Source organism: Camelus dromedarius, chromosome 10 (genome assembly GCF_036321535.1).
Source record: "Camelus dromedarius isolate mCamDro1 chromosome 10, mCamDro1.pat, whole genome shotgun sequence".
Lineage (NCBI taxonomy): Eukaryota > Metazoa > Chordata > Mammalia > Artiodactyla > Camelidae > Camelus > Camelus dromedarius.
Genome location: NC_087445.1, coordinates 63,401,491 through 63,422,893, shown reverse-complemented (window position 1 = coordinate 63,422,893; position 21,403 = coordinate 63,401,491). Strand labels below are relative to the sequence as shown.

The 21,403-nt window shown below is 45.6% G+C and overlaps 1 protein-coding gene across 7 annotated transcripts in view; it reads left to right on the top strand.

Moving 5' to 3' along the window:
* The window catches only part of ASTN2 (astrotactin 2), an 849,846-nt gene that overhangs the window by 111,639 nt on the left and 716,804 nt on the right, over window positions 1-21,403 (top strand). For all 7 annotated transcript variants that reach the window (XR_010382793.1, XR_010382792.1, XR_010382791.1 and 4 more), the window contains exon 2: window positions 4,451-4,638. Coding sequence is in view for 4 of the 7 variants with exons in the window: in XM_064490457.1 (XP_064346527.1) it covers window positions 4,451-4,638 (188 nt within the window). In the remaining 3 variants the exon portion in view is untranslated. The remainder of the gene's footprint in view (window positions 1-4,450; window positions 4,639-21,403) is intronic.

The window sequence follows — 21,403 nt, the reverse complement described above, 5'->3', positions numbered from 1 at the left end:
CCTGTGTTTCTTTATGATTCCAATATAAAACTAAGCTCTTTGGGGTGGGAGGGAGGCAAGCGCTGGAGCCTGTCTACTGCCGGAAGGCATGGCACACCAATTCTCCCACTTTAATATCTGCTGTTTCATTTTATATTCATCATGTCAGCATAATCTGCCTTTATGGGAATCATCTTGGTTTCCGACCAAATGCGTTTAGTCCCCCTTTTGCTTTAAGTTTGATTGTAATGTGACTTGAAGACTTCAATGAAATGTTTATATGGAGGGACTAAGGGAAGAGAAAAGGGAAAATGCATTTGGAAAATCAATCAGCAGGGAATTTCAAGAACTAGCCTTGGTTATGCTACTATTTCTTCGACCTGTTTTTTAATGGACACAGGACCAGTTCTCGGATCAAGTCTACCCCGCCGATACCCTACTACATGCTGAATAAAGTTTACTCTGTTGCCAAACATTAAGAGCCCTTAACTCAGGGTCTGAACTACATTTGCAACCTGATGTTCTGCTGCACTCCCACTTGTACTGTGGCTTCACTGCCCTGAGATACCCAGCAACCCAGCCCATCTCTTGCGTCTTTCTGTCCTCTCAGGACTAATGAGATGTCCAACCTCGGCAATGCTCATTTCCCATGTTTTTGGAGTTGTTCTTGATCTTGAAGCTAGGAGAGTCCTGTCCCACTTTCAAGTTCCCAATAGACCTTTGCTTTTTCTTTAATTCCCTAGCAAGCCTTAACAGTACCCTCATCATCTTATTATGAATATGTGTAAGTACATGTGTGTATGAGTGCTTATGTGTATGTATGTGTATTCATCAGCAGCGACGCAGTAATTTTTTTATTGAGCACTTATATGTGCCGAAGGACTTGCAATGTGGCAGGAGATAAGACATATGAGGTCCCTGGAGAGACAGGCATTAAACACATGCTCAAGAAAATACACAAGGCAAATTTCTAATAGTTTAAGTCCCATAGAAAGTGTTTGTAAAGGTGACACGGTAAAGAATGGACGTGTGTGGAGAGGAGCACTTTAGTTTTATTTTTACTTATTTATTTTTTATTGAAGTACTGTCAGTTACAATGTGTCAGTTTCTGGGGTACAGCACAATGTTCCAGTCATGCATTTACACATGTATTCGTGGAGGAGCACTTTAGATCAGAGTGGCACAGCCTCTCTGAGCAGGCATTGATCAGAGAGACAAAGGCTGAGAAGAAGCCAGCTTGCAAGCTTGGGTGGAGAGTTCCAGAGAGACTGGACAGAAAGTCCCTGTGCGCTGAGACAAGCGAAAGTCTGGCCTGTGTGAGGAACAGTTGTGAGCCCCACAGAGCTCGGGCACATGATGCGGGGATGATGTAGGAGGTGGGTCAGGAAAGTGCACAGTGTCCTGCGTCACATTAAATGGAGAGTGTGCACATGTGTGGGCAGTTACATGGGGCAGGAGTAGAATTTCTGCTATTCAAGGACCATGAGCTTCCTGAAGGCAAAGCTCCATATTCCAGGCTACTAAGCTACCTGCCATTGACTAGGTCCTCACTGTGTGCTGAATGACTGAACAAAGAATAAATGAATGAATGACCAACACCTACTTCCACTAAGGCGATTTTCCCTGTGCGGTTTTGTGCCCCTTCTCCCCTCCCTGACAACGTTTTTCTTTCTTTGTAATAGAGTAAGTCTGGTGCTGCTCTCTGTGATTCAATATTTACTGTGTTTCACACACTGTTATTATCATTTAATGTTTACTGTCTGCTGACGGTGCACTCATCGCCGTAGCAAACGAAGAGCTCAGTCTAGTTTTGGTCCATGGGCTAATTTAGTCAAGGAAAAGGAGATGTGAGAGCAACTGGACTAGTAGAAATTATGTGGACTGGAAATCCACTGGGTCCAGCTGGGTACCAATTCACCAGTGACCTTAAGCAAGTGACTGACTCTCCATGACCCTCTTTTCTAATCTGAATATGGGATGGCAAGCTTCTTTAATGGGGGGGTTTCAGGCATGGGCTTGGAGAGTCCAGGAGTAAGGGGTGCAGATTTCAGCAGGCATTTCTCTGCTTACTCTGCCTCCTTCTATACCAGGCTGTGTGCGCCAGACGTGGCCTGGCTTGGGGCTCTCTGCTGGTGCCACCCCAGGGACTCTTAGCACAGTAAGTGGCTGCCCAGTAGGCAACACACAGATCCTCTTTCTTGAGCTGCTTAATGAGAAACAACCATTTCCAGAGGCAAATCCCAGCCCTGGGTTCCCTGGACATCTGGTTCTGGCTTTGATGCACTGAGAGAAAAATGAGCAAGGTACTGAGCAAGGCCATTTACCATAATGTCTTCACGTTGCCTTGGCCCAGCTGGCCGGCTGCCAGAGGAGTCGCCGCCAAGTCCTGGGATGCTGAGGCTGGGAGGTGGGGCGGTTAGGGCAGAGAAGATGCTGGGGAGAGACCTGCTTCAGGGACTGGGCACTTGGCCGGTCTCCTCCCCAAGGCCTCACAGTGAGCTCTGGGGGTCCTTTAGGGCCTAAGTTTTAGGAGCCAGTGCACTCCTGTGATGATCCCAGCCCCCCTTCAACTCTTACTGTAGCAAGAGAAATCCAAGGAGGTTTCCACTTGGACCAATAACTTATTATGTTCCAGCCACTACATTTTTGCCTTGGAATGAGGTGGGAGGCTGTTGGTTTAGAGCAGAGGAGTGACATGCATGGGCTGATGCCATGGCAGGATTCCTTGGCTTCTGGTTGAGAACAGACAGAAGAGGCAAGGGTGGAAGAAAAGAGTCGAGTGAAGAAGCCCTTGCAGTAAGCTGAGAGGTAGAGGGAGACACGGCGTCTTCGCCCTGGTGGTTACAACAGAGGAGCTGAGAAGAGTGGTGTTTCGGGCGGCTGTTGAAGGATTTTCTGATGGACTGGATGAGGAGTGGGAGAGAAAGCAAGCAATCAAGAATGTCTAAGGTGTTTTTCAGAGCAGCTGAAGGATGAATTAGATCCTGTCCCTATTAATAATATTAGTGATAATAAATATTAATAGCTAACTTTTTATAGCACTTATTAAGTGCCAGATGCTCTTCCCCTAAGGACTTTTGATTGTGAACTTGAAGGAGTTAGAATCTATCGAGAATGGACGATGTAAGAATAATTCAGTAGAATTTAGCTTGCTAATGTCATCTTCTCATCTCTTCAAGGTACCTTTTCACTCAGTGTCACCAGGTATGATGGGGGCTGCAGTGAGCATGGAGAGAACTGATTAGACAAAGAGTTCCAACTCGGCTTCCTTCAGTCCTCCTCAAGCTCACGTGTGTGCGTGTACACACGAGGCTTTTGGCAACTGTAGGAATACCGACTCTAGGTCAGTTCCATATCTTGGTCCAAAGGTCCAAGCCTCAGATGCTGTTAAGGCTACTTGTCTATTGATGGATTGCCTCTGTCTCCTGGAGTAACTCTCACTTGAGGGAAGATCTGATAATTCTTCAAGAACCCCATCACTCTTCCTCTTTCTTCACAAGACACACTTATTGGCCTTGGCCTTCTAGGATATTTCCAGGGACACATCCCTTTCGTAGACAGCACTATGAAAAGATGATATGATCCTTGTGCACGAATGCTCTTCATACTGCACGCCATCATAAGTCTTACTTCGTAAGAAGCTGTTTTGGTATGATTATACTGAATGGAAGTACTGCTGAAGTGATCCTTATTATTTTTAAAGTATCTTCAGAGGGAAAAACAGCAGAGAGGTAAGAGTTAGGAACGTCAAGTCAGGTGATCTTACAATTGACTAGAAAGTCCTTACTTCCTGCTGGTTGTATGAGAACATTGGAGTGGGACAGTGGGTTTTTAAGTATTTTTTAAGCCGTGGAAACCTTTGTGCCAACACTGCCTTGCTTGAGAGTACAGTATGTATAATACAAGGGGGGAAAAGAGGAATTGCTCTGACTGACGCAGGAGAAGTGGCTCAGAACAACCGTTTGCCGGGCTCCTTTTCCCGGAAGGATGATCCTGAGGCAGCTCAGCTGGGCTGGGTGTTCTCTTGGGCCTTCCAGGCTCTGAGGTTCTGCATTTCTGCCACGAGCATGTCCACCCTGAACTCCCACTCCTCTCATAGGTGGCCTCCATTCACCTTCTTCTAGTTCCATGGCCTCAGAAGAACGTAAGCACTTCCACCTCTTGCTTAGTTCCATTTCAGTGGTGGAGTCCAATGAATTACCCAGTCATGTCTGGGGCTATCAGAAGGGCACCAGGCAGACCTGGGTTCAAATCCTGCCTCTGCCACTCTTGCTTGGGAATGATCTTGGCTGCAGTTGACTCATCTGTGAGTGGAAGTCATGATCTCTGGCTCATAGATTTGAGGTGGGAAAAGGCTTCCCAGTACAAGGTAGGTACCTTCTGAGCTCCTGAACATGTGTGACTCCTCTCCTCCGTGGGGCACCGAGGCCAGGCAGGCCGCTCACCCAGCGCCTTGGGTCTTGTCTTGCAGAGATGTCGGGCACGGCGGCGGACATCTCGCTGGTGCACTGGCGGCAGCAGTGGCTGGAGAATGGCACCTTGTACTTCCACGTCTCCATGAGCAGCTCTGGACAGCTGGCCCGGGCCACCGCCCCCACCCTCCAGGAGCCCTCAGAGATCGTAGAGGAGCAGATGCACATTCTCCACATTTCTGTGATGGTGAGTGAGGGGGGGAACTCAGTAGGGAGTTTGGGGGCGTGGTGGGGAGGGCTCCATGGAGAGACTGTGGAAGGAGGCGCAGGGGATTGCAGCAGGTGGAGGGGAAGGGCTGGCCGAGTGCAAGAGGTTAGAATGGTAAACGGAAGATCAGATGGATTCCGTGGTGTCACTTGGACTGACGCATACTCATCCATCATCTGTCAGCTGTGACAAACTAATTGTGCTGCAGAGAAGAAAATAAAGGGTCTCCAACTCCTTGGCCTTTTGGCCGACGTCTCTGGGAATAGCTGTTTAACATCTGTCACGTGCTTGGCCGAGGGCTGAGGTTCAGTGCTCCCAAATACAACTGGCCTTTCCGAGGATGACTGAACAAACCAAATTGGAATGGGGCTGCCCTTTCCCGAACGCCCTTCACATGCCAGACGCAGCCTTCACGACGCCCCTGCCGTGCAGACAGCCCATGGTGGCCCCCGACGCTGGACTGGACGTGGCCAGCGCTACTGCACACGGAAGCCCCTTTGCACCCTCGCTGTATAGTTGTGAGCACTGAGTCAGAGGGGCAGACACGCTTCCCCAGGGTCGCGTAGCTAGGAGGAGGTGGAGCTGCTCTTGGGTATTTGAACCCGTCCGTGTCTGGCTACAAACACTGAACTCTGTCCTCTACACCCCGTTTCTCTCAGTGCAGGAATTTACTGACTGTCTACCACATGTCCGCACTATGCTGGGCGTGTTTGTGGACATTTTTTCATTGCATTCTCACCAAGAAGTCTGGCCAGTCACCTTCATACTAGGGAGGATGTTATGGACACAGAGAGATGACATGACCTTCCATCTCTGTTGGTCCCATGATCTGGAACTCTCTGAGTCTGCTGCCTCCTCTCGGACAGTCATGTGTGAGAAACACTGGACCCCTTGCATCTGTGGATGACAGAGAAAGCTACAAGGGCGGGAATCCCTTCAACAGTAGTCTAAAATGTAGGTAGGCTCATATTAATGATTTATTTAAAAAGCAAAAAAAATTCACAATGCAGCTTGCACAGGGTCTCATGGGCTCAAGAAGAAATCGGATAATAGTTACAGCTGACATCCGTCTAGTGCCTTTTACTCCTTAGCCACTCTTACATTATTTTCTCCTTTAGCAGAGCTCTGCCAGATGTATGAGGGTAGGAAATGTTATTCCCAACCTTTGTGCGAGGAGGGTGCGGCTCAGAGAAGGGAAGGGATTGGCCTAAGGCTACTCAACAAAATAGCGCTATGACCCAGCGCGTCATTCCTTCCTCCCATTCAGTAGTTGACAGTATGTATCAGAGCCTACGGTGGAGCAGATCTTGGCTTTTGATCTCTGTTCTCCTGGTCCCTCTTCAACCTGCGCTGTGCATCAGACATTCCGATGAGGGATAAGTGCCTGGAAGTTTTCTCTTTTTGGAAAAACACACACATACCCCAGCCAGACAGCCACGTTAAATTTGGACCTAACGCATGCTCATCACGTGGAGGAACAAATCAAGGCCTTTGTGTTATTCGTGGAATGAGTGTGATAGACTTTTCCCATTTTTATATTTAGCGACTGATGCAGCCACACAGCCAAGCCAAGTGGGTGCCTGCATGCTAACTTTGGGTTGCAAGTTTATAAGCACCATTTCAGGGTACTCACTGAGTTCCTCATGGGGCTTGGGGCACCATCTGGTGTTAAGAAGGCTTGACAGGGAGTGACTGTTCTTCTTTTAATGTTTGAGAGTAAGACTCGTTTTCGGCTAATATTTATTAAGGCTTTTCTGTGTTTCAGCACAGCATTTATTTTCATACGTCCTTCCCGTTACCCAGTGATAGTATTATCTCAATGAGAAATGAGTCTTGTGTGGGCTTCTCTGCTTCCAGGCCCAGGGTTAGTTCCACTTAATCAGATCATCTCTCCCAAACCTGTAGGTGTTCCTGACTTTTTTCTACTTGGTGAGTTTAGCTTGGAAAGAGAACTCCCTAAGACCCAGATGTCTCTCAAATTCCTTGTAATTCAGAACATGGCTAATAGAGTAGGTCAGGCAGAGGTTGACACTGTCCAGACCCTCCCTGCTCACAAACTGAAGTGGCCCAAGGCTACCACCTTGTGGTCCCACCAGGTCCTTCCCCGTTCATGCTCCAAAATCTTGACCATTCTTGTCCTCAGGAGGCAGTCCTGTCTGAGAAACACAGGACCCCTTGCATCCGTGGATGACAGCCCAGCCTCTCGGATGTGGGCTCAGAGAGCGCTGCCCTCTGTGTAGAGGTGGGATGACATGGAGCCTATAAGCATAGATACCCGAGCCCGAGTGCCTGGGTGTTAAGTTCCCCTCTGCCACTTACCACTCTGGCGATGTTGGGCAAAGTTTTGAACCCCCTCTATGGCGTGTTTTGTCATCTATAAAATGAAGGTTATACTCAAACTTACTGTGTATCAGAGGAGCTTGGCACATACGGGCATTAGCTTTTATTATTAGGTACACTTTTATTATGGAGACATGCTGTTGTGTTATACCTGTTCATTTCACAGATGGATAAGCTGAGTTCCAGATACACATTAGGACTTGTTCAAGGTTCCTCAGCCAGTTGGTGGGACTTGGCCTGGAGAACAGACCTCTCTGGGGCTCAGTCTCTGTCCTGACCACTCTGGCCACAGATAATTCAGCAAGAACCAAAAGAGTGTTTGCTTCCCACCACAACTTCACTTTCCCAATCTTTAAAAAAAAAAAACCTTTAATATTTTAATTTTTAAAATCTCAAATGTTTAAAATGGCATTCATGGTGGCTAGGATCTGCCTCCCCATTTCCCAGATGAAAAATCTGAGACTCAGTGAGTTTAATTGACTTGCCTGAGGCTACATGGCTAACAAAGAAGGCACTTTCTGAGACCAGGCTTTCCCCAAGATTCCAAACTCATGTCACATGGCCACTCAAGACACCATGGCTCTCACCCTGTCAAATTTTGCATTGTTTTCATTTTTGATGAAGATCCGGGGTGGTTTGGGAAGAGACAAAATCATCCAGTCAAATCTCAAAGAAATCTGGAGGTCAGGGTCAATGTTTTCCATCCACTTTCTCAGCATAAATGTCCTGCCCACCCATGCAGGGCAGCCAGCGCCGGCTCAGTCACCCGAGCCTGCTACAGTCCGTGCCTGCTGGAGTGGAACCAGCATGCTCTTTCGGGCTTGTTAAGTCCTGAGCTGAGCAGCTACTTTATCCCAGAAGGTTGCATCTTCTGACTATTAATATCCCAGGGGTCCTGCGACAAAGAGATACTCAGTGAACCCCTGGGCAGAGAAAGAGAGCAGACAGTCATTCATCTAGTCTGTGGCCCCAGCTTCAGCTCCTCTGAGCAGTCACATGCCTGCCTCTGCCATGCAGGTGGCTCAGTGGATGCAGAGAGAAGAGCAGAGGTTTGGAATGCACAGTCCTTCTTGCTTCTGGCTTCCTGATGGTTTTACTCTGGGGAGTCCCATCACCTCTTTGAGCCTCAGTTTCTTTATCTATGAAACAGCTGATTGTACCAGTCTCACAGGGTTATGGAGAAGAGTGAAAGAAACATAAAACATAGAACCTAGTATCTGGTCTGGCACATCTTGAGCACACAGTAACAGTAGCTATTACCGATGCAGCGGTGTTAAAAGACTCTCCGGTGGGAGTAAGGCGACATGGAATTTAGTCTTACTTTTGCTGCTATCTTGCTATCTGATCTAGAGAAATATTCATAATACCTGACATTTATTGAGTATTCACTACATGCCAGGTAGTGTTCCAACTGTTGTTTTACATGCAATGTTAAATTTAAGCCTGACAACAGATCTTAAAGTGGATACCATTGTTATGTTTATTTCATAGATGTGGAACCCAAGATGTTAATGATATCAATAGCTGTCGATGTGAGTGGGTCAAGGTTAAGTCGTAAAACCAGTATTTCACTCTATATAGGCTGACTCCAGATCTTCCATCTTTAATCTGTATTATAGACCACCATTTCTCTTCTCCCTGTAAGTTGCTGCCTTAAATTATAAGATATTATGGACAAATTTATACAAAGATTCCCTCCTTATATGGAATCTATGGGCAGATTAAGGAGGGGTGGGTTATGACTTGGGAGTCAACTCCAAGGTTAAACAATATCTCTGTTGCTGGCTCTATGACCTTGGCCAAATCAACCTCACAATCTGTAAAATGGGGGTAATATTTCCTAATTCTTAGATTTCTTTTCGAAGTACTAAATGAGGGTTCACACGCAAGGGTCCTTCATAATGAAAGTAGTGGCTACCATCCCCAAGTGAGGGCTGTGTGTATGCCAGGCACAGTCTAGGGGCAGCACATACATCATTCCGTTCAGCTGTTCTGATCCCTCTGTAAGATACGTCCTGCTGCTGTCCCTCAGTCACAGATGAGGAACCTGGGAGGTAGTGAGATTTTGTGATCTGCTGAAGTTCACACCACCGATGCATCCCAAAGCTGAGAGTCCACCTCCGGTCTGCACAAATTTCGAGTCTTTGCTCTTGGGCATGATTCTGCATGGTGCAGTGTCTGAGATTCAGTAAGAGCTCAGAAAGTGGTAGCTGTTATTAAAATGTTAGCTGTAATGACAGCAGTGACAAATGTTGTTAAGTTGTTTTGGGAAAGGGGATGAAAGGGAATGTTTGATTTGATGTATGAGAAGAGAAGGCCTTTGAGGACATGTTTCTTTCAAAAGGGACCACCCCACAGAAAATGCCAGGGATTTCAACTGGTGGGTCCCAGTGAGTGGGGAGGGGTTACAAAAGACTGACCTTTCCCACTGAGCTCTCCAGCTGTTGGGGGTACTGAGTCATAGGGTAGTGAGTTCCTTGTCTCTGGGGGTATGCAAGCAAAGACCAGAAGCCCTCTTCATCAGGACTTGGAGAGAAATAATAGTGACATTAGATGACTATTGTAGTTCCTTCAAACTTAAAAGATCTATGATTCTGTGGCATAATAATATATAGAAAAATACTTTGAGGATTATGAACTGCCACATAAACCTAAGAAATTATTATTACCGTTCTCAATCAGTAGCTTTGTCTGAAGGATCTGTGTGATATGGGGATAATACTTTTTAAAGCTTTCTGAGAAAAATGGCTTTAGATCATTTCCCCAACTGTTGCATTTATCCCTTCACAGCATATCATGCATCCCTTAGTTCACTGATTTAATCACTCAGTCATGCAGTGGTTTACTTGCCCACTAAACCCAACAATGAAAATCCTATCTGCTAGGAAAAAGAAGAAAAAAGAAGAAAAAAGCTTTAAAAAAATTCAGCCACGGGCTCAGAACAAACCAACTCCTTGGGATTTGACTGTTCAACGTGGTCATACATTTTAAGTTGTATTCATGCAAAATGAGTTTTCTGAGCAAGTAGTTTTAGAAGGTTCTGAATGAGACATGAAATTTTGTGTTTCCTTTGGGGGATCATATGTTAAGAGAAGCAATAACTAACTAGAAGATTTATGAGAAAATAATGAAGACGGTGAAGAATCTTAATAATGCTAACAAGAACTGTTCTAATGTGTCGTGTTGTAATTGACACGTTTTAAACTCATTTAATTCTTACGATAATCCTGATTCAATAGGTGTCATCATTACTCCTGTGCTACTTTTGAGAAAATGTAGGCATAGAGAATGTAACTAACGTGCAAGAACTGTGGACCTGGTGTTTCCAAGGTTCATATTCTGGCTCCGTAACTGACTTACCGGCCACATTGACTTGGGTGTGTTCCATCCCTCTGCTTCGATTTCCTCGTCTGTAATGGGGTGAGGATGGCAGTATCTGGCAAAGGGTGCTGTTGTGAGGACTTCCTAAGATGATCACTTAGAGTGCATATACTGGAGTCCGACACAAAGTCCAGTCATCACAAGAGGTAGTGCTCTGCTGTTTACAAGTGTGTGTTTCCTAGGGCTGCCGTAATAAGGTGCCATAAACTGAGTGAGTTAACAGAAATATATTGCCTCAGGATTCTGGAGGCTAGAAGTCTGAGATCATAGATGTGGGCAGGCCAAGATATGGATCTGCTCCAGACCTCTCCCCGGGCTTCTACCGGTGCCGGGGCTTGGGCAACATAACTGATCTTCATGGCATCCTCCCTGCGTGCGTGTCTGTCTCTGTGTCCGGATTTTCTCCTTTTCATAAGGACTCTGGTCATATTGGATTGGAGCCCACTGTAATGACCTCATTGTAAGTTGATTACTTCTGTATTTAAAATCCCTGTCTCCATACGAGGTTACGTTTGGAGGTACTGATGATTTGGAACCCAACGCATCTTTTGGGGGGGACACAATTCAACCAATAACAGTAAGTGCTATCACTGTGTTATTTATAAGTGATATTAAGAAAGGATGCCCAGGGCAACCAGAGTGGGAGAAACCAAGCCATTACAGACAGACTACAAGTCCGAAAGCCTTTCAGAGAGAGGGCAGAGTCTACTGACTAAGAGGGATTATTTCAAAAAGGATAGCAGAAAAAATCTAGTGGTGGGGAAACCATGTGATACACACAGCACAAAAAGCTATGGCCTGGGAGTCAGGGGTCCCTGCCCTGCCGCTCATGTGCTCTGTGACCTTGTGCAGGTCACACTGCCTTCTTAGCCTTAGTATCTACATTTGTAAATTGAGATCATCCCGCTTGTATCTGTTGCCAAGACATGATGGAGTTTGGCAATACAAATACCCCAAGTACATTTTTATATCTGTGCTGTACCTCATGAATCGCATTTACTTTTTTCCCCTTAGAAAGTGGAATTTTTAAAATCACAACTAGATTTTATTACTTTTTAAACATGTGAATCACATGGACTTTGAAGCTTGGCCTTGACTTGCCTGAACAACAAAGATTCAGGAACAGCCTGCAGGGTCCCTAGGTAGGCTTGTGGGAAGATTAGGAGAGTAAGCCATGGCTTCTGTCCTAAGGAATCGGGTCTTATCTCCCACCACACTTAGGGATGCAGCTTAGGGAAAAAGAATGCGCACAGGGCTTGTTGTCTGGATTCCTCGTTTCCAGCGTAGACTGCCTCAGACCAGCTGCAGAGATTTGGACAGATCGTCACCTCTCTGAGCTTCTCGTTTGGTCTTCTGCAAAATGGAAACAAAATTAAAATCCTAACCTTGAACTAAAATAAGGCATATGAAACCATTCCCCCAAAGCAGTACAACGTAAAATTTGGTTGGAATGTTGGAGCTGCAAGCACCTTAGTTAGACCTTGCAGAACCCAACTCATGGGATGAGTCAGTGTTTGCTTATTTTTTTCCTATGAGCAGATCAATCTGAATCTCAATGACTGACCAAATAATGGTTGACTTCTCATGCACATTGCACGTCGGCAGCTGCAGTCGCTGGGGCTCAGCTCTGCTTGTCTGCTCACTCTGGAATGATGGCCAAGGGGGGGACCCCAGTCTGAGATGTGTGGTTTTCATGGCAATGGGAATGAGCAGGAGAGCAGGCAGAAATCAAGGATGGCTCTTAAAGCAAATGCTCAGACGTGGGTTCTCTCGCATTCTGTGGGCCAGAGCACGTTGTGTGGCCAAGCCCAAGCCAGTGGCAGATATGCGGTCCTAGATGGTGAATGAGCATGTGAACAACTGCAAATAGCAGTAGGCTATACCCCACCTTCATTTTACAGATGGAGAAAGAGACCAGAAAATGGACTTTCTCCATCCCTACTCCACTTGTCTGGGTCAGCAATCAAGCCCTGGTGGAAAAGGCTGACCAAGGCATCCTGGAGATGCATGTTAGGAAGGGGACAGGGAGGTACTTCCTTTGAACCTTCAGTCCAAAAGGATTTCAGGATGGAAATGCATATAAGAAAAGGAAAATGCATAATGTGAGGGGAGGGGAGAGAGAAATACAAACAGGAAAAACAGACATCCACCAGTATTTATTGAGCAACTATTGTATGCTAGATGTATAGCAACTACCAGCAACAGAGAGAAAGAAAGGAGACAGAAAAAGGAAGCCAAGGACAATGAGAGAGATGTAGGAAAATAAAGGGGAATTGGCAGGAACAGATAGAAGAGAATTTAGCAATAGGAACAGAGGCAGGGCAAGAGGTAACAGAGAATGAAAGACATGGAGGAAACCACCCAGAGAGACGTATGTAGGGAAAAACCGACAACAGGGTAAGAGGGACAGATAGAATCCAATCCCCAGAAAAAGCTGTAGAGGGTGGACTGCAGGGGTGAAGGGTGGGGGGCTAAGCGCGAGGACCAGACTGAGGAGGAAGGAGACAGATGGGGTCAACACTCAGCAGAGACAGGGAGGGTCTGTGGTGGGTCCCCAGACTAGTGGATCTGAGAAGAGGCAGCAGAGGGCAAGGTGGCTGGGGCTGCAGAGCCAAGTTCCAGAGAAAGGAGGGGCGAGGGGAGATGCAGAGACTGCAGGGAGGCAAAATGGGAGGGGCCAATGGGGTTGGCAGATGAGTCCAGGAGAAGTTCCCTACATGGCCACGCCTCACCCTCTTTCCTCCAGCCTCTTGTTCCGCATTTCAGTTTCCTCCAAGAACCTGGGGCTTTTGTGTGGTGTTCTAACAACGGAGAGTGAATGGATGAATTGGGCGTGGGCACAAGCAGGGGTGCACAGTTCCCGGTGTTTACACCCCTTCCCACGTGCCCTGAGTCCACCCTCTGCCCGCAGTGAAAAATCAGGGTGGGCTTAGCTTTGGATCCATTGGCTCCCCCTTCACTTAACTCCCCTTTCTCCCCATCCCCATCTTCAGAAGGCAGCTTGGTTTGGTGGAAGTAATGTGCGTTTAGAGACAAAGAGATGTTCATTCAGACTGTACTCTTTCCCTTATTGCTGTTTGACCTCAGACACACTCCTGAACTCTGATTCTTACTTTCTCCTGAATTTCCAGTGAGGCTGTGAATCCCTCATTCATGGGTCTGAGGGGAGAAATAAATGATAAAAGACACATGGAGTGTCTTAGAACAGTGCTCAGAGAAGATCCCTTTCTTTTTCTTTTACCTTCTAAAATATTCCTTCTTATTTCACCATTGTACTTGGCCTTGGAAAACATCCTTTGAGCTCAGTTGGGCAGCAATTATTAAGAATATCGACTCTAAAATACTGATACAAATAATTGACTAAATAAATAAATGGGATAGAAGAGATAGCTCCTTCTTACAGTAGAATTTCAGTTAATAAATGTGGAAGGAAAGAGGGAACTAGAAAATCACCATTAGACAGTCACCACTGTGATAATTACTGCCAGGAAGATCTGTTGATGTATGCTAAAATTAATGGGTGAAACTTCGAGAAGAAACAGGACATTTGCAGAGTTTCAAAGTATCACCCCCTGGATATGGATGATTTACAAAAGGAAAATAGTGGTTTTACTGTAAGTAAACAATCTGGCAGATGCCACTTGCATTAGTTTCTTAGGGCTGCTATAACGAATTACCAAAAACTGCGGGGCTTAAAACCACAGAAATTTGGTCTTTCAGAGTTTTAGAGACCAGAAGTCCAAAATCAAGGTGTCATCAGGGCTGCGTGCTCTTCCTGCTTTAGGGGATAATTCATTCCTTGCCTCTTCTCATTTACGGTGACTCCACGCATTCCTTGGTCTGTGGCTTCGTAGCTCTAGTTTCTGCCTTCCTCTTCATGTCACCTTCTCTTCTGTGTCCTCTTTTCTGTGTCTCTCATAAAGTCTGTGGACTTAGGATCCAACTGGGTAATTCAGGATGACCACCCCCTCACAAGATCCTTAACTTAACTACACCTGCAAAATAAGGTCACAGTCATGGGTTCTGGAAGATACCAAAATTCATGGATGCTAAAGTCCTTTAGATAAAGCGGCGTAGTGCAGCTGGTTCTCCGCATCTGTGGATTCAGCCAACAGTGGATTGGTTGAATCCATGGATGCAGGACCTGCGGATGAGGAGGACCAACTCTATTTTGAAACAAGAAATGTTACCTTTGGGAGAACTGAGTAAAGAGTACATAGGAACTCTCTGTACTAACTTTGCAACTTCTTGTGAGTCTATAATTATTTAAAAACAAAAGAGTTAAAAACAGAAGGAGTATTGACTCTGGAGCAGGACTGCCTGGATTAGAACCCTGGCCTCCCCACGGATCTCTCAGTGTGACATCGGTTCAGTTACCCTCTGTGCCTGTTTTCTCCACTGTAAAACATGGTAATAATAGTTTCTACCTCCGGGAATTAACACAAAACCACATGTGTAAACTCTACACACATGTTGTATCATCACTTTTATTAATATCGATGTTGTTATTGTTCCTGTTTCACCAGTGATAAAACCAAGGCTGGACAGTTAAGACCACTCTCTTCTCAGATCACACAGCCAGTGCCTGAGCCCAGAACTGAACCTGAGTTTCTGATTCTGGGTGCTCTCTCTCCTCTGTAGTATTTCTTCTCTTATAGGGGCAAGGATGGGTGAGGACCTTTTAGGGGCCCATCTCCACAATCATCTAATTAACACTCGTCTCTGTGTGTTATTAAGGCAGGCCTGACCATGGGCTATGGAAGAAGACAGGGCATCTTCTTTAGAAGTGATGAAAACAGAAGTTTCTGACTTAAGTACCCAACCCACCAAAAAACCCCAAACAGCTCTTTGAAAATGCGTCTAGTCCAACTCCTTCATTTTAGCGTGAAAACAAATACAGAAACTAAGCCTGAGGGCTCAGAGAGTGACTCAGCCAGTGTCATGGGGCAGGTCAATGGGACAGCTGGCCGTCCCATCTAGATTTCATGACTGTGTGTGTGTGTGTGTGTGTGTGTGTGTCTGTGTGTGGAGGGGGGGTCCCAAGTGCACCACTTTCCAAACCTCCCCACTCTGTGATCTGCACCCAGCAGACAGCCCCTCACTCTGCACTGTGGGAACCCTAAACATACAGGTTCAGCACAGCAGTGTCTCACTTCACTGTGATAATCATCCTGTCTGCACATCCACCAATACAGTCAAACAATTACCCAATTCAAACTTCTGCTGCTAATGTTCCCCAGCTCAAGGGCGTCTTTAATAGCAAAATAATACTTGTTTTTTCTTCCTTCCCTCTCTGTTTTTTCCTAATCTCTCCCTGATGAGACATAACATTAATTACAGCAGTTAACGGAAATTCTGTCTCCATTACTGCCTGCCACCTTCTCCATCTTGGCTTCTGCCTCCAAAATTTCCCTCCTGAATGAAGGGAGGGGGGTTTATGAAGATGTGTGATTGTCTTTATTTACCTTCTCTCTGCCCACTTCCTTGGTGCTGAATTTTAAGTCAAGCAGAATCAATATTTTCACTGGGGGTATGCGTGCGTGTGAGTGTGTGTGCATGTACATGAGTGTGTGTGCGTTGTTTGTGTGTGCCTGCTTCGTAATCCAGCTGTCATTTTGAGCTAATTGTGTTGTTTCCTTTTGTGTGGAGAGAAATCTTATCTGTTTTGGATTAAAATTCAATGAAGGTCATAGCGGCTGGAAAACTTACCAGACTGCTGCAATTAATGTTCATTTGGCTTTGATAAATTGGAACGTTCCCCTCAATAGGACTGGAGTGGATTTCAGAGGCAATAATTCTTCCATTAACTCAATGATTCCGCCTGTGATGGAGGACCTTGTCCTGCTTTTGTTTGTCATCTGTCACCTGGAGGAGCCGGGCATATGTCAGAGATGATTTATCATGATTGCAGCGCCTGCTTGTATCAAAACACTTAAAACCACCAATTATTTTTGCCCTCTGTAAATTGCTTGATTAAACAAAATGTGAGGTTGGAATTAAGGTGGAAAAAAAATATTGTGCCTTTGTTTCCACACCTGGCTTTCCACAGTTATGGGGTTCTTACAAGTTCCTTTCAAGTGCTAAGTAACAAGGAATTTGTCATAGGAATAATACTGAGCACTTACTATATGCCAGCACTACTATGTGCTGGGAGCTTTATATGCATTATTTTACTTAATTTTTAAAACAGTTCTATAGGGTAGTTTGTCTGTATCACCTGGGAAGAGGCTGAAATCCGTCAATGATAAACATTTCATCCAACATAAGCAACAGAAGGTTGGAAACCAAGTGTCTTGCTTCTAAAGCCCTTGCATTACCACTCCACGCATTAGGATTTTTAAAAAATTGCCTACTATTATTAAGTTCCACTGATTACTTTTGATATTTCACTAGATCTGAAGCCAGATCTCATTCCTACATAAGAATTACCTCCGGTGTTTGTTTAAAAGGCCATTTCCTGGGCCCTGCCCCAGTGATGCCAGATCTGAACCCCTGGTGTGAGGTGATGGGGAATCCGCATTACAGCAAGCTCTGCCCCTAAGGCTTGCCAATAGCAAAGGTGGAGAATCGCTAACTGCCGCCCAGAGACCAGCAGTGAAAAAACACCACTAGCCTTGAGCCGCTAATTTCTTAAATTATTTAATTCTCACAAAACCCGGCCATACTGGCATTGCTATCACCATCTTACAGATGGAAATGTTGGGAGTACATCAAGTTAAGTAGGCTCACTCAAGGTCACACAGATGGGGGAGTCCGAGCTGGGATCTAGACGCCGCATTTACCTCACTGGCTGTAAGCTCTTACACAGCATCCCTGTCTCACCCTCTCCTGCCCTTGTCCCTCCATTTCCCCAGCCCTCCCTTCTTTCTTGCAAATTCTGCAGGGGCACAAGCAAGAGCGGCTCTGGGCTTTCCCAGCAGACACCCTCTTCAGTTTCTGTTTTATTAGAGTCCTTATGTGTCCTGATGTGCCTCTAATGAAGTGTCTAGAGGCCTGCCCTGTCTCGGCTTCCCTTAATAGGGAGTGAAATATGTCGGTGTCTGTGCCAGAGGCTTTGTTTGGATGGTTCACAGAGCCACCGGGGGTCTTCTAGGGGGAGATGTGGGAGGAAGTCCTTCCTCCCTTCATTGCAGATGATCTCAGGTAAGGGAAGCTCACCTTTAGGGCAGGTTTCTGCCAATACAGTGATGACAGCAGCATGGCTGAGGGGAGGGGTCAATCAACGGGACCTGCTTCTGTCATCCTTTTGCTAGCTGTGTGATCTTGGGCTAGCTGCTTGCCCTCTCTGAGCCTTGATTTCCTCAGGTGTAAAATAGGCATAACAATCGTACCTCCTCTGATGAAAACAGGGCCAGATATGGAAGCATCCGTGGTAAGTGCAAGCTTGATATACGATAAATAGAAGTTTCTCAATAAATTGTAGCTATTTAAGCGCTAACACTGTTGACCCACTGACATTCATAGAACACGTTGTCATTTAACATCTCATGAAAACTTGACGATATATTAAGTAGGTGTCCATTTTAACGTCCTTTTATAGCAGAGTAGGCCAAGCCTCAGAGAAGGAGCTTGCTTAGGGTCACACAGTTGGTCAGTGCCAAAATACAAAGTCCCTGAATCCCTGCCAGAACTGGGGGTGGGGGTGGGGTGGGGGAGGGATTGATCAAAATTTGCTTGCAGTCCTGTGGAAGGTAATTTAAGGTCCATGGTGAAATTTGGGCTGGATGTGCTGTCTGCCTGTCATTTTGAGATTCAGGGTGGCAGTTGTTATGGACTGAATTGTGTCCCCCCTCACCCCCTCTAAAAAATTTCATATATGGAAGCCCTAACCTCCAATGGGACTATATTTGGAGATAAAACCTTTAAGAAGATATTTAAGGTTAAATGAAGTCATAAGAGTGAGGCCCTAATTTAATAGGACTGATGTTCTTATAAGGAAAGGAGGTGAGACCAGTGATGCAGGAACATAGTGGAAAGGCCACGTGAGGACACGTTGAGAAGGCGGCCAGGACCAGGAACCTGACCAGGAACCACCCTGTCGGCTCCTTATCTCAGACTTCCAGCCTCCAGAACTGTGGGAAAATAAACTTCCTTGGTTCAAGCCCCTGTCTGTGGAATTGTTATGGAAGGCCTGAGCAAATTAGTACAGTGGAGAATTGTGGTTAGTGCCTCCCCAGCTGCCAGTGGCTGAGGGATCAGGAAAGCTGAAATAAATATTTTCCTTTTCCTCAGCTCTTATTCTGGAACACAAGGGAAAAACAGAGGGGAGGAGGTGATCACAAAGCAGGAAGGGGACAGGATAGAAAGAGGAGAGAGGAGAGGAGAAAGGCTTTTAGAGTATCTGGCATGTACTAGGAGCTCATCCATGTACATGGATGGACCTAGAGATAGATGATTGGATCTTGTCACGTGTTACGGCTGTTAACTTTCACAGCATCGTAGCCCTGGGTGCAGATTCCCAGGCTGCAGGGAGAGAGCTGAAGAGACCAGCTTCCACTGAGTTATTGTAACAATTATTTTCTAGTACCTTTTATGTGCTTGTATGATCTTCATCACATACCACTTCATTAAAATTTGCAAAACTCTACCTGTCTGTGGTTATTCACAGATGAGTTGTGTAAGACTGTGCCCATTTGATGGGTGAGAAAACTGAGATTGTCCAAGGTCACATGCAACCCAAGACCTGGAATCTTAGTCTCGAGCCCATGCTCTCCCTGTTTGCACATGAAGGCCAGTGAAATTGGAATAACAGCTAACTCAGAGGAAAGACCCGCACTTTATTAGGCTTCTGTTTCTCCACTTAACTACGTGTGTGACCTGGAAATGCTGTCTGACCTGGTAGAGATCCTCACAGTGGTGGAGAGAGGCTCCAAGGAGGTGACACAGTAAAGTGCTTGGTGCCTCATCTGTAGGAAGTGCTCTGTAACTGGAGGCTCTGGAGTTGTGCAAGGCTTCCTTCGTATCTCCCATATCTGATTTCTTGGACTTTAAACCAAGGACAGTAACTCATATCTTAAAAGACTGTGTTGAATGAAATGAGGTTGCCCAGGCAAAAGGCCAGGATAGTGTCTGGTACATAATAGATGTTCAATTCATGATGACTATGATTGTGATTACTCATAGCCTCTCAAATACCATGGAGATTAGAGAGTCCTCAACTTTGGAATCTCTTAGATAAAGCAAAGTCCGGCTGATGTTTTTCTGGACTGTTTCACCCCTGACTGCTGTTGGGAGGGCCCTCAGTGGAAGAAGGCCAGCAGCTATGGGAGGTGACAGCTGGGGTCCCAGAGCCACCCCAGAGACCACCTCCTGCTCTTTAGGAGGTGAAGACAGGGCTGGCCTGACCAAGTGGTGGAGAGTGAAAAATGAGATTGTGAAGCAACAACGACATCTGTGTCATCATTTCTGCACCAGGAGGTCAACTGGCTTCCTAAACTGTGCTGCTGCTGGAGCGGTCTTTGTTTAGGAATTAATTAGGAGCTGAGAAGAACTGCTGCCTGTGCAGATTTTGGTCTCTGGAAGTTGTAAAAAGCAGATGGATTTTAAGCAAATGCCTTTTTCACCCTTTAGCATCACGTGAAAGGGTACCCATTTGAGCAGGGGCACCTGGGAAACGGGCATTGAAAAGGAACACCTGGAGCCCTCTTCTTGATCCACTTCTATGTGCCCATGTGCGTGGCCCCATCCTTTTGGCTGCTGTAATTTGCATTGTTACCACTTTGCTATTAACAACAGTGTAGTCCGCTGAGTCTTTTTATGTGCCAGGAACAGAGCTAAATGCTTTTGGTAACTGCCTTTCACATGGGAGAAACCCAAGGCTCAGAGCAGCAAACTCTTTTGTTACAAGCGATGGAGCTCAGGCTTGAGCCCAGGGTTGTGGAAGTCCAAGGTCAATGCCATTAGCTGCCGTGCCATAGTAAAACCTCCTTGTCTTCTGGATAAAATGCTCTGAGTATCCATTTGTAACAAATATCCTAGTATCTGTTAAAAGCTGAGTGAGGAATTTTGAAGATCAGATCTTGTAAAACACAGGGGTTCTCATGTGGGGGCCAATGAGGACCAGTTACACTTTCATGAATCAAGTTATGTGGATGTAGAAGTTAATCATCCTTAAAGAATGTATTTTACCTGGCAATAATAATACTATTAATGCTAACTAATATTTGTACAGTGCTTTGGCAGTTTCAAGACAGTGTTCACACATCTACTATCACATTTTATCTTCAAAACCATCCTTGTGTATTTAGACATTGATATAGTAGCTATTGTTATTATTATCAGCCCTGCTCGCAGCTTAAAAAGGTTTATCATGTCAGAGATCACACAGGGAAGCCAAATGCTAGAGCCAAATCACCTTTACCAAATATCTCAACATCCCCTGGAGATTGTTGAAAGGTTGGGCGTGTCATGTGCTGGAAAATAGGGAAGAACTTATGTCAGAGAGGCACATCCAATTATGGCATATTAGAGGCATACGGGACCTTTAAACCTCTGCTTATAAAAGTCTGATTTTTAAGACAACAAAAAACCAATGCCCAGTGAAGGAAATTCACTTTTTCAAACTCACACAGCAGATTAGTGTGACATTGAGGATAAAGATGGATGAATTTGGATTTAAAACCCAAATTTTCCATCCCCTTTACTTATGACTTTAGACAGATTAGTTTATTTGAGCCTCGGTTTTCTCTTCTGTAAAATATATTTTAAAAGTACTACAAAACAGGATGAGGATTCAGTGAGATGATGTATGTGAAATGGGTGGTACTGTGCATGTAACAGAATGTGTGCCCTCCGTGTGAGAGCCCCTGGGAAGGTGGATAAAGAAGAAAATGCGTGGGCTTGGGGCCAGACAGGCCTGAGTTCAACTCCAGCCTCCTCCATCATCTGCTCTGAGACCTGAGAAAAATCACTCAAATCCTCTGAACCTCAGTGTTCTCGAAATATTAGAATGATGGTTATACCTGCACCATTTTGTTTGTTGTGTGTATTAAAACTAATTTATGACAAAGGTCAGCCCCAGGCT